Source organism: Electrophorus electricus, chromosome 15, assembly GCF_013358815.1.
Source record: "Electrophorus electricus isolate fEleEle1 chromosome 15, fEleEle1.pri, whole genome shotgun sequence".
Lineage (NCBI taxonomy): Eukaryota > Metazoa > Chordata > Actinopteri > Gymnotiformes > Gymnotidae > Electrophorus > Electrophorus electricus.
Window position 1 is genome coordinate 13,019,217 of NC_049549.1, and position 13,172 is coordinate 13,032,388.

A 13,172-nucleotide genomic window follows, 5' to 3' on the forward strand; every position below is an offset into this window, starting at 1 on the left:
ATACAGAGCAAATAGAGACATTTAGGCAGACTTGAATAGTTTTAATGATAGTAGTAGCACTTATTGCAATCACATTGTCATTTTATATTCTTCCTTTATTGGAGTTAAGTAATGAACGTTTTGCTCAGCTGAATTTTGTGCAAATACATTGGAAACAGTTAATACATCTGTTAGAACAAAGTAGCTGAATATGAAACAATGTCATTTGCACAAGTATAAATTTATAATCAACAGTGTGAACTTGTTGAGGATATGATCAAATTAGACTTAGTCTGTTTTAGAAATGCATAATTAAGATGCCAGGCCAGTGTTATATTTGAATTTTTAATATTCAAATAATTTGAACTATTATTCCAATTGTTGGATCTCAGCTCATAGGTTTTCGGGTGAGGGAAATTGTGTTGGGTGCAAGAGAAATGATTCTTGTTTTTTACTAAGCACATGATCATAAAAGGCTTTTGTAACAGATATTAGGGCTTAATGAGGGCTTACAATGGTAATTGCGCTTTAGCACACTAGCAACTGACTACAGTTCTGAGACACAAAACAATAACATGCTTTCCTGTTTTATATGTGTATATAGCAGTATGGAACACATCAGGGCTATAAATCTAGTGTTTGGACAAAATGTGCATACACAATTGAGATCCAGTAACAAGGTGAACCAGGCCACTTCAGTGTGCAGATTTTCAGATCAGATCAATAAGGCCAAGATCCATACGTAACATGTACATACCTGAGAGTTAATGAGCCCTGGCATGATACACCTGATACAAATTCATAATATGAATACACCTGCTCTCATTTGAAACAAAATTGTAACCGCAGACCTAGCATGTAGCTACTGTTACTGGTGTAATTGAGTGCTGTCTATGCCCTGCGCACAGCAAAGCATTCATAGGAGAGGGGAACACGGCCAAAGCTGCAGATGAGGGGAGTGGTCTCGAGCTCCTCAGGCGCCTGGGTGGCCTTGAAGGTGAAGTGCTGGAGGAGAGAGGTGAAGAAGATGAAGAGCTCCACCCGGGCTAGAGCTTCACCCAGACAGGCCCGCTTGCCTGTGAAGCACACACACACAATTTTAACATGCATTTGTTTATTAGATGCACACTTTAACACGGGTTTATATGCATAAAGATGAACGAGGTGCAGGTGTGGTTAGAAACAAGACATTCCTCCCACTGCACGTGACGGGCCGTACCACTCGCAGGAGGCGAGCATTCCGTGACATTGACTTTACAGTGAATGAACCAACCACTTTGCTGGTGTCAAATTAAATGAGGTACATTTAAGTCTATTGTATTTAATAGTTGTATTTAATATTGTATTCAATTTAATACTTTACATAATATAACTCTAAACATTATTTAGTGATCTGGAGTGTGGAATGGAACAAATGCAATTTCTATTGCTAGTGAATATGTGTTTAAACAAACTAGTCTTGAACTAGGCAGCAGAATGGCTTTACAGTCACCAAATTCACTCATATTTTGGAATGATTTAATGAGGTTCTATCTTCCCCCAGAATACTGTAGCTCAAGTTTTACACAGAATAATACATCTCTAGGAGGCCTTGATCTACACATTTGTGTTGTTCAAACTATCAGGTCTTTCATATGTTGGTCGGGTATGTTGGAGCAGAGAAAAAGAAACAAAAAAGTTTTGTCTATGTAAGGATTGATGGTAATTTTTAGATCACAAGCTTCGTGAATAATCCCTTTAACAGGTCAAAACTTAAAGGTAAATATTATGACATACCTATGACATGTACTGGAAATGGAAGAAAGTAAATGTGGACGCATTGTTTATAAATGTACACACTCATATGTAATGAGTTGAGTCAGTGATACACTACCTAACATTAAGCTTACCCATTCCAAACACAACAAATGCATCATTCTTCTTGAATTGTCCCTCTTCATCAAGGAAGTTGTTTGGGTCAAAATGGTCTGGGTTCTTCCATAGCTTAGGGTCAGAGAGTACAGAGGATAGCAATGGAAGAATAATTGTTCCCTGCAGAAACAACACAGTATTCTCAGCAATTAAAATGCGTAAAGTTTACCATCCAAGTAATTTACAATTTTTTTCTTTTTATGGAGCATGCAGCTAAAGTTCTGAATGCTACATAAAAAACACAAATACCTTGGGGATGAGATAGTTGTTAAACTCAGTGTCATGGAGCATTTTGTGTGGAACAGCAGTAGGTGTGAGGTCCATGCTACGCTGGATCTCATGGATAACTGCATCTGTATATGGCAAGTTCTGTCTGTCATCCAGGGAAGGCCACCGGTCTGGCCCCACCACCACATCAATCTCCTTCTGAACCCGGGCTACAGAGCATGTTACAGAGAAAATCAACAGTTTCTCTCTGCATGTTGTAAGCCATGGCATATATATTTGATTATAGGCCCAAAAATGTGATTTGCAACACACATAAAGTAGGTTAAGTCTTTTGTTGGTACATAGCTTCAATGTGATTGGTGAGACATGAAAGTTTGAAGTGATCTGATTTGTCACCTTGGACATCTGGATACTTCATCATGAGCAGCAGGCCCTGTCTGAGAGTACAGGAGGTGGTCTCAATGCCAGCACTAAACAAGTTCCAGGCTGTGCTCAACATGTTGTCAAAATTAAATTCTGTATTAGGATTGTGTTTCTCCTGCAGAAGAGCCAAAGTCACAGTAATTAACTCACAGTAACTCACATCTTGCAGCACCTATTAAACATGACCTCACTCAGGCTTTGTCATCTTTAATGAGAAATAGATCATGAGAAACTATCTATTTGAGAAAGATCCCATGGGCTTGTAGAGACACCTCCATTTTAAGATTTTATATGGTATAAAAATGATACAATCATATATTGGATGTAGGCAGTCAGTATCATGAACAAATATTCCATACCAAGACATGCATGCTATCTTCATATCAGTGGAGAGAATTTTACCTCTTCAATCTTTATAACGCAGGCCTCTAGGAAGTCCTGCGGTGGTGAAGTAAGATCTAGTGTTTTCATCCTTGCCTCTACCTCAAGTCTTAGATGAGCTCTGACCTTTTCAAGCGCTTTGAACATATCATGGAGCTGTCCAGAGAAGAGGCCAAGCAATCTAGGGAAGACGTTATAGGCCTGTAAGAGAAAAAAAGACAGAAGTGTTAACAAAAAGAACATTGTGTACAGACAGAGTTAATGTTTGCCTAGTCTTAGCTGTGGTTTGCATTCATCTGAGCAGCACCAGTGATGGGTCATAATGTTTACACAAACCTCAGTTACTCAGTAATTCTGGAATAGTTAATGTGTAGTCATTTCCAAATATAACATAACATAAAAGGCACAAAACAGTGTGATGAATACTTAAAAACTATATTCAAGTCAACAGTGATTTTTCAGAGAAACGTTAGCATTCTCAGAGTTCCTTGGGATTTTTAATAGGTAGATAGATATTAAATTGATTGTATTTCATTTTATTTTTGTTCCTTTCTTTCATTTCCAGCTAAGATGTAGTGAAAGTACTCATAATATAATCAATATAAGCATAAAAAAAATAATAATTTTTAAACCAAAAAAAGGTTTCATTTCTGACTGTACAAAGTACTCCTTGTGGTAAAAAAAAAGCCCTGGTGAGTATATATATGAATGATTAAGAGCTATGAGCTCCAAATTTAAATCCAACCAATAACAAAAGTAATTCGATTTTTTAAAAATACAATATTGCATTGAAATTATAGTAAATAAAAAAAGGCACCATCAAGTAATGCCTTACCTTGCACAGCTAGAGAGGGCAGAACAGTTAAACCACAATGAGATTTTTCCTTGCTTTTTACCCCCTACTCAAATTTAGTTGCCTCAGGTGAGCCATAGAAAAGCAGCATACTGTTTCATTTTATTTCAGATTACTTACATTACCTGTCCCAGAGGACTAGATAAGACATTAAAGTAAGCATCAGTGCCCTCGAGGATATTCTTGAACTGTGGATCCTCAGACTCAAATCTGTGGCCGAAGATAACAGAGGAAATCACATTGCTCACTGCTTTAGTTAATGAGTATTTGGGACTGAAAGCAGAATCTGTAGGAGGAAAAAAGGAGGATTTTTTGGGATTTGTTTGCAAACTAGATGTTTGTGTATCATCCAACTCTTCTGAAAGGCAGTAGTGATACTGAAATGGTCCTTTTAGAAAATAATACTGATACTGAGAACATTTACTGAAATGATCTAGTGTTCTAATGAATATGATTCAACAACAGAGACGACCACGCAGCATAACCTATGAGTCATTGCTTTTCAGTGTGAGAAGGCTGTTACATAAATAACACTATCTACAGTACTTTTCAAGCACACTAAACTGCAGTGTTTTACACACTAATTATTGATTAAAATGCAGCAATGCCAAAATCATGTGCTAGAAATTATAAATACCAAATAATTGCAAATTCATAAATTCCTTGATGATAACCAGCTTCAGATCAGGTGTTAATGCAAAACTGACATTTAACTTTCGAATCAAATGGTCCAGTCTAGAGTTTGAAATGTCACACCCATCATTAAGTTCCTGCAGAGGTTTCATTCTAATTTCTTCAGTGACTTTGTATAGCTGGGTGTAGCTCCATGTATTTTCATGTATTTTCCTTATACATTTTTCCATATCTCAAAAGCTCAAGCCTATGTGCTTGTTCCAAAATGGAATGTGACCTTGGGGTAAAACCCAGCACTGCTGCAGGCATGGGGGCCCACTATAAATGTACTTAATACACTGTAAATGAATTACAGCAATTACAGGCCAGACATTTAATAGTGAGTGCAGTTTTAAATAGTGTCACAACCCACACAAGACTGCTTGGAGTTTATCTTTAAAAATGACACAAAGTCAGAAGAGGTTTAAGCACATAACAGATAGCAAAGGGGGCAATACCTGCAAATGTGCTGAATGTTTGAACCAAACACTGGGCTTCCTCCTTCACCTTGTCCTCAATGCTCCTTCGACCCATTCCAAAATGCTTCAGTGTTGCAAGACAGAACCTGCGAAGCTGCTTCCACCTGTTTCCATTACTCACCAGAACACCTGCAAAACAGAAATCATCCATTCTGACTTCCATGCCTGTGACACCAAACTCTATGGAACTGCCAAACTTTATTCAAGATTAATTTGAAAATCAACTTGGTAAAGCTTGATAAACAACACTTGTTATTCATACAGCATTGTGTTTTAGTCCTAAACAAGAAAGTCCACTGATGTTTGTCTACTCTGATTTATTAGACCTTACCATATCCATTGGTGGAATTCATTAAAAGTGGGTAGTTCAATCTGCCACTGAACTCTTCCGCCATGCCAATCATAGAGTCCTTCAGGGCTTGATATCCAGCAATCACCACAGCAGGAGTGTTGGCAAACCAGATGGTAAGGACAGGGCCATACTTTCTACTTAGCTGTTTAGTCATGCATAAATATGGACACTTTAAAATTACTTTTGTTCTGAATTGGTACACTTCATTTTACTCAAAACAGCTCACAAAACAACATTTCTTAAGTGTACACCTCCTAAAATTGATTAACCATAAAATGGATATTGGCTGTTGGCTAATGTGAAACATTGGTGATCCACTGGCACCTGAACCCTCTAAACTATTATTTAAAAGAAAAAATCTGAAACAGTAGCCAATATGTCAATCCCCAGAGTCCAGATTGCATAAGAACAGATTTAAATCATTAGTGTGATATCTTACCAACCTCTAGGTAATATTTATATGGCTCCTTTGTATAAACCTGATGAAAATTTCCAACTACTGGTGCAGGAGTCGGACCTGGAGGGAGCCTTCCATAAATACTCTGGATTCCTTTACCAGTATGCTTCCATATTAGAAATAAAACAGATGCCACAACTACTGATAGAAGGTTTGCCTGTAAAATTAGCAATAGATCCATTTATGTAAAAATCGTGAAAAATTGTTCAGGCAGAAAACATAAATGAAATCTTGAAGTAGGTTATTCTGTAGTCTAATTTGCTACTTGGGTGTTTCTCAGCAGCTAGTGTAAGAGACAACACAAGTATTTCCAGTATACTGCATGTATTTATACTCTAATATTTAGTGACGTATAAGGGTAGAAGAAAAATTAGCTAGAAGCATTTTTCAGAGAACTCATGGTTCACAAGTAGGTAATGTATTAATATTTAAACAATTTTAAATACAGTAAGTTTCCTTTGACCCCAGATTTAACTAAGTTACTCTCACGGGACGCTCCCCCCCATGAGTCATGTGGTAAGGCCCTCCGTGTGCAAGGTGGGTTCACACATGTAGGGAGCCAAACCCCCATGAAGGCATGCACCTGTACGGGGTTACGTGTTAATGTGTCTGTCTATTTAAACCCCCGTCAGTGTGTGCCTCACCGCTGGTTATTGTTTGTCTGCCTGTTAGTGTCTGAAGTTGTATATTTGTATTCAGGTTTGTCTAGCCTATGTTCATCATTTACACAAGTGTCTTCATGTTTGCCATAACTGTTACATGTGAGTGCCATCATTGTCAGCAGCCAGAGTTCTTAATAGAACTAGAAAATTTGATCACATCATTCCTATCTTAGCTACTTTACAATGGCTCCCAGTAAAATTTTGTGTTGATTATAAAATGCTTCTAATGACCTACAAAGCGCTGAATGGTCTTGTCCCACAATACCTTAGAGAACGTCTAGTGCATTACAATCCACCACATCTGTTTAGATCAAAAGGTGCAGGCTCTAGTACCAAGAATAAGAAAATTGACCGCAGGGGGCAGAGCCTTTTCCTATAAAGATGCCATACTATGGAATAACCTTCCAGTAAAAGTTCAATACTCAGACACAGTGTCAATATTTAAGGCTAGGCTGAAAACAAACAAACATTGCCTAATGCCTTACAGGTGCTGGGAGGTCAATGGCAACATGGCATATTGGTGGATCATCCGAACTCCAATCCTCCTGGCTATTTTAGTGAGTCTTGGTGATTAATGGTGAAAATATCAGTGGACTCATAAGTAAAACATTTTTAGGTGTTTGGACTTAATACTAGTAACACCTTAAAGTAAATCACAGCATGGTATTTTCCAGTATGTCTCAGTACTTCAAAACTCTAAATTTCACTTGAGGCTGCAGCAGTTGCAGATGAGATCTTAGCATAAGTTAAGTGTTAAGTTGAAAGCTAGTTAGCATGGTTTGATTATTATGTTAGAACCTTCTTGTGTTACTTTTTTGGAATGTCTTTTTGTAATTGTGTAATCGTTTATTCCATGATTTCTTTCTGGCTGTGTGAAACTGCTCACTTATGCCCTAAGTTGCCCAGCTGAACATCAAGATTAATATGATGAATATTGCTATTATAGCCTGCTACTATAATTTATTATAATCATGTCACAAATTTGTATATTCATATCTATGCTATATTTAATGAGATTTTGCATTCTGATTGTGTGATACATGCTAAGAGCAGGTAAACTTTTTCATATTCATGAGGATTATTCAGATCCTCATCTCCAAGTTAAAAGTACACCAAATGAGATACACAGACTATAAATTCAGGTAAGGCTGTGCAAATATAAATCCAACTAACTGGGCTACATTCAGGATTAATACATTTGACTGACTAACTTTTGTATATTTGACATTTGACATTCTTCAGGAACTCCAGACACTCATGCTCTGTGCAGTGATTTGCTTCAAACATCTTTCTCTATCCATATTTTTATATTGTTAATATCGTTAATAATAATTCAAATGTATTCACATGATTAGGACTTCCTGTACAAACCTTCAAGGTTTCCTTAGGCAAAAGTAATATTCTTATCTTCTGATATTAAATGTTGCCTTTATTTATAGCAGGGTCTTTAGGAGTTTGTATCTAAGCCAAATCCTGTGGGAGATTTCAGATGTCTCATTTTAAGTGGTGACATTATTGTAAAACGTAAATTTAGAAACATCTTCCATTCAAAATATGTGCCCAAGTGCCTGCCAAAAATGGAAAGAAATCAGATTTCAAGTCACTGTTCTTCTTGGTATTTAGTAATTATGAAAATAATAGTACAATGAGGATAAATCATTCTTAAGCTTTGAATTAATTTAAATGCATGTTGGTCTTTAGGCTGGCCAAGTCTACCTTGACACTCATCCCTCTGCTGGGAATTCATGAGGTGGTGTTTGCTGTGGGGACGGAGGAACAGACAGAGGGTATACTACGCAGCATCATCCTTTTCTTTCATCTGTTTTTCAGCTCCTTTCAGGTACAGATGATATCTTTACCAAGACAAGAAAGCCCTTCCATTACATGGTGCAAATCATGATATGCTCTCTTGAAGAAAACTGATTAACTTCTGATACATTTAAGAGATTATTCCCATCTGTGTTCCTCTGCAGGGTTTTCTGGTGGCTATTTTATACTGTTTTGTGAACAAAGAGGTAAGAGCCACCAAAAGAACTTCCAAAAGAGTTGGTAAATATACATGCCATCTGTTCCTTCAAGATCAAATGCTCTCCTATCAACTTTGTTTTATGATATTTAAATGTATTTATGTCTGAAGACTAAGCGTTTGAAGACACACATTGATGTTACATGTCCATTTGCTATTGTCTTAAGTGAGAGGATATTCCAAAATTAATGAATTCTAATACATTAGATAATACAGCACCATGATGTAATGCATCTCTGAAATAATCACATGCTCAGTATGTGTGTGCGCGCGCATGTGTATGTGCATACCTACTTATACTCACTATGACCCACAGGCCTAGAGTTTTTAAATGGACCTCTGCCTATCCCAGGTGCAGTCAGAGATCAAGAAAAAGTGGCAGCGGTGGAAGCTGGGAATTAGCGTTCTGGATGATCGCAACACAGGCAGCCACACTGCACAGGGATTTAAGTGCTCACAGGACCATCCGTGTCAGCAGGACTGTTCTGAGAGGGACAGCAGCCACAAGGGCCCACCCAGCCCTCTGTCCAGTGGCATCAGCATACTGAAGCTAAGAAGGGCAGGGCGTACTGCTATATCTCTGGGCGCAAGCAGGTGCTGAATGGATTAGACACACCAGCTTTGGGCCACATTGAAATAGAAGGAACAAACCAATACTGTGAGAGCTACTGCTAAGAGAAGTGGAAACGGACCTTGCGTAGCAGTGGTTGTAAAGTGCTACAGGGAGAGATATGGAGATAGCAGTTGCACACATAGAGGCAAGCTGCATATGATAATAGGAAGTTTCTTGCGAGAGTGTTAAATTCAGTACAGTTTACAGGTAGCATGATCCAGCACAATTACAGCTTTGAATGGACCTTTTCTGAAAGCAGTGCAGCTGTAAGGGTTGGCACCAAGCTGAGGCCCCTTCCAGCCACCAGAGGGAGGCCTCGAGTCAACCACGCTACTAATCAGGCTTGATGCCCAACAGTTGGGCTAGACCTTATATAAGCCCAGTGACCCAGTCACTCAGTGCTGGGTCTTTTCTAAAGTTTTGAGCCAAGCTCCTAGGTGGTAACTTCAGGTTTTGAGGTCTGTGAGCCCTTATGCTACAACTCATTTCTTCCCTGCGAGGGTGTCCGTGTTTTTACACATCCCTTTCTCTCTTCAGTTTTCCCCTCTCGAGTCTGTCTCTCTCCCAAGGCTTCCCTTAGCCATTCAAGTTCCTCCACCTTTTTCTGGTTTTGTTTGGGAGGTTTTAGTTTGGTTTTCCCCAGTGCATCGGGGTTGCCGTTCTTCCCGTGGTGTCCTTTGTTCTCCCTTTTTTCCACGCTCGGCGTGTTTGTTTATTTTTCCTTTTGGTTTACCTGATTCAAGATCTAACTGCACACAGGCCCACTATCATTAGTGTGGCTGTGCACCCAGTAGGCTCTCAGTGTCATTACCTAGCTGACCTGGGTTTGAGCCCACTTTACAGCAGCAGTCTATAACTGGACTTTATGAAGCCTTCAGTGCTTTAGAAGCAGAAGGGTCCAAACAAAGTTGTGCTCTTTGTTGTCTTTTTATTGTTTGTTGCTATTTTCTACCTCTTTGAAACATTTTGGCAATGATCTATGTCACTTGAGGACCATCACTCGCAAGCAAGTATGGCCATAGTAAAACATTAAACTCCTGAGGATTATTGAGTATATGTTGTATTCACAGGTAAGACAGCTAGAACCTTGTTATGGTGGCTCATAGTCATAGACTGCCAAATACAATGCATAGCTCTCTGCAAATCTGAAAACGTCATGTTTGGTAAAGGTTTACACAGTTTGGCTTATAAGAGCTATATATCAAGAGCCCTAATCACTATTTCTAATTAGAACCACCTATTATTCATTGATGTTTAAAAATATTTGTGACATAAATATGAGCTCATGAGTCATGAATAATATTATTGCAAGACATTGCAGATGTCATTTAAAACATTCCATATAACTTGGAAAAGAAAATGTTCACCTATTATGTCACCTAAATTCTTACAATTCTGTATTATACTTAAGAGAATTCAGGTCTGTGCATACAACAGGAGATCTAACCTGTTCATTATGACATGACATTCCATTCAGTGGCCTAATACACTCACATGGACATAGCACAGATGCCAACAGAGCACTGTATTAATACTACAGACGTCCCAGCAGGACACTATTTCTGAAACCATGACTAAGCAAGTTTAGAATCTGAATCTGTCACCTATTGTTCTGATCATGTTGAGCAAAATGCATGGACCAAGGTCTGAAATGTTCTGCTTAAAAGATGTAGTTTACCATTTAATGCCATGAAAAACATGTCACAGAGACTCATATGAATCTTAAATAGTGGAAGTTTGGTGTGGCCCATTTGAAAGCTAGTTGTCATACTTCCAAGAGCCCTCAATATTTACCAAAACCTTGTTTCTTGAGATTTCAATAACAAACCCATTTTCTGTTATATTACTGAATATGGTGCAATTTCACTGCTTGCCCTCTTTATTTTCAAATGACTATGATATGGTATTCTGAGTTAGTTGAATTTTACCAGTAAATAAACTAGACAAACTAGTTTTTGGAGTTGGCTACAAGGTTATAAAGTCATTGGAAAAACTCACAAAGCTAACACTACATGCTTCACCATACAGTATGTTTCAGCATATGCTTTATCATTCAACTGAAAGAATATTCGGTGCATTAAGGCAGAATCTGAAAGGCATACTTTGGTATACATGGGACTCAGAAGAAAACCCACATACACACAGCCCTCCACTGCAGCTCAGCTTTGATTATTCACTGCAGTAGAACATGACGTTGAAGGTCGTTCCATACCTTGGCAATAGTCGCCATCTAGTGGAAGTAGCTAAAAAAGAATCAAAATTGCTTACCTTCACTTCTAGGCCCTCTGTCATCCTACCAGTGCTATATCTTATAAGGCAGGAACTAAATTGTAAATTGTAAGTGTATGGATTTGTGTCTCATGTTTAATATATAAAAGTATATTAAAAGTGGACATGATAAAAAAAAGTGATCTTGGTATTGTGAATCATATACTTGTTTCAACATGTGTTAATCCCATATTCATTTTTAAATCCCATATTAATTTAAGATTCTGAAATGTACAATGATGCCACAAGTCAGAAATCTGTTGTAATGTTGTGTGCAGTAATGTTATCAACTGCTATGTTAGTTCATTCTTCTAGGGTATTCAGTCATTTGTGACAGAGTGATAAGTAGGAAATTTCAGATACCAGTCCTAAGAACTCTGCTTCCTCTCCAGAAGCCTTGATTTAGTCTGCTAGGTGGTCAAGCAAAAAACAAAGAGTGGATTTAGTTCTAATAGTCATTTTTGGACTAGGAGCAAGTGAATAGCAGTCCCACCTCTGTTTTACCTTTACTTCTTATCTTTTCTGATCTGTTCAAAGGGGTCACAAATATAGATCTGTCATAAAAATCTGTTTTTTTTTTCTTTTTGTCTTTTTAAAACCTAATGAATTCGAAAAATCTGATTACTGAATACAATATACTGAACCAACAGCCTACAGGAAACAAGAATTATAGAAAACCACTCTAGAATTTCAGGATGGTATTATTACAGGATTTCTGTTAAATTCATGAATGTTTTAAATCAAGTGGCTAATGTGTATTTTTTACCAAGTGAATGATAAATTATGGATATAAACAGTATCACAAAATGAATAAGATTTTGACATTTGCACAAAGTGTGAGATTTCAAGCATTTAAAATTTGCAAAGATATCTAAAATTTGATAGTACAGTAACCAGGTAGAAGCAATTTGCAGTACATAAATGCTGACTAGAAAAAAATTGCATTTACTATTTGCCTTGCTATTTCTAATTTGAACAAGTGTTAATCCAGAAATACCTAGGAATTAATTAAATAATTTGTATATGCATAAATATACATAACCTGGTGTATATGCATAAATATAAATATCCTGGTGTCATTACATCAATATCAAATATAGGTTAGAGACCTGGTTTTCCAAGACGTTTATGGGACTTTCTGGTTGTAATTTGGTTAATAAAATTAAAATTGAATTTGAAATTACTGCTGGATATAATGGTTATGATGAAGCTACAGAAGTATGGATTAAAAGAGATTTATAATAATTAGATTTTAATTAAAGTAGAAAGTAAACTTTTCTATGACTCTAACATGGCTTTTACAGTTGAGTTCTGATTTGAGTTTAAGTTTAAGACAGTTTCCTCAAGTGTTTTGTCATTAAGAATGCTGAAATGAGACATTATAATTAAATTATTTCTGTCTGTGCCATGTTACATGAGGAATGTGTTTATTAATGATATCAGAAAAGTATACATGTGGATACATAATTGAGATCCAGTAACAAAATGAGCCAGGCCACTTCAGTGTGTGGATTTTCAGATCAGATCAATAAGGCCAAGATCCAAAGGTAGCATGTACATACGTGAGATTTAATGTGCCCTGGCATAATACATAGACAAATTCATGATACAAATACATCTGGTCTCACCTGAAAGAGAAGTGTAACCACAGGCCTTGCATGTTGCTGGTGGTTATTGGTGTGATTGAGTGCTGTCTATGCCCTGCGCATAGCAAAGCATTCGTAAGAAAGGAGAACATGGCCAAAGCTGCAGATGAGGGGAGTGGTCTCAAGCTCCTCAGGAGGCAGGGTGGTCTTGAAGGTGAAGTGCTGGAAGAGGGAGGTGAAGAAGATGAAGCGCTCCACCTGGTCAGAGCTTCACCTAGATAG

General features: G+C 37.6%; 2 protein-coding genes across 2 annotated transcripts; one reads left to right on the forward strand and one right to left on the reverse strand.

Annotated features, from left to right (window-relative positions):
* Positions 1 to 26: 26 nt before the first annotated feature.
* Positions 27 to 6,024, reverse strand: LOC113569621 (cytochrome P450 2M1-like). Its single transcript, XM_035534464.1, has 9 exons — positions 5,722 to 6,024; positions 5,258 to 5,420; positions 4,906 to 5,055; positions 3,901 to 4,061; positions 2,944 to 3,123; positions 2,515 to 2,656; positions 2,140 to 2,327; positions 1,869 to 2,010; positions 27 to 1,055 (listed from the first exon to the last, which is right to left on the reverse strand). Exons 1-9 carry the CDS (start codon positions 5,914 to 5,916, stop codon positions 871 to 873), a joined length of 1,506 nt encoding a protein of 501 aa, XP_035390357.1. The 5' UTR covers positions 5,917 to 6,024; the 3' UTR covers positions 27 to 870.
* An 849-nt stretch (positions 6,025 to 6,873) lies between these two features.
* LOC118242581 (glucagon receptor-like) lies at positions 6,874 to 13,172 on the forward strand. Its single transcript, XM_035534377.1, has 6 exons — positions 6,874 to 6,954; positions 7,451 to 7,539; positions 8,099 to 8,237; positions 8,371 to 8,412; positions 8,776 to 9,017; positions 13,016 to 13,172. The coding sequence occupies exons 1-6, from the start codon at positions 6,874 to 6,876 to the stop codon at positions 13,170 to 13,172; spliced, it is 750 nt and encodes a 249-aa protein (XP_035390270.1).

Excerpts from the sequence above, each read along its gene's own strand:
- LOC113569621 (XM_035534464.1), bottom strand. The coding sequence starts at position 5,916 with ATGGATCTATTGCTAATTTTACAGGCAAACCTTCTATCAGTAGTTGTG. Across the intron at positions 4,062-4,905 it reads AACATTCAGCACATTTGCAG|ATTCTGCTTTCAGTCCCAAA; the intron begins GTATTGCCCCCT and ends TTCCTCCTACAG. Across the intron at positions 2,328-2,514 it reads GAAGTATCCAGATGTCCAAG|CCCGGGTTCAGAAGGAGATT; the intron begins GTGACAAATCAG and ends CATGCTCTGTAG.
- LOC118242581 (XM_035534377.1), top strand. The coding sequence starts at position 6,874 with ATGCCTTACAGGTGCTGGGAGGTCAATGGCAACATGGCATATTGGTGG. Across the intron at positions 8,413-8,775 it reads ACTGTTTTGTGAACAAAGAG|GTGCAGTCAGAGATCAAGAA; the intron begins GTAAGAGCCACC and ends TGCCTATCCCAG. Across the intron at positions 9,018-13,015 it reads ATATCTCTGGGCGCAAGCAG|CAAAGCATTCGTAAGAAAGG; the intron begins GTGCTGAATGGA and ends CCCTGCGCATAG.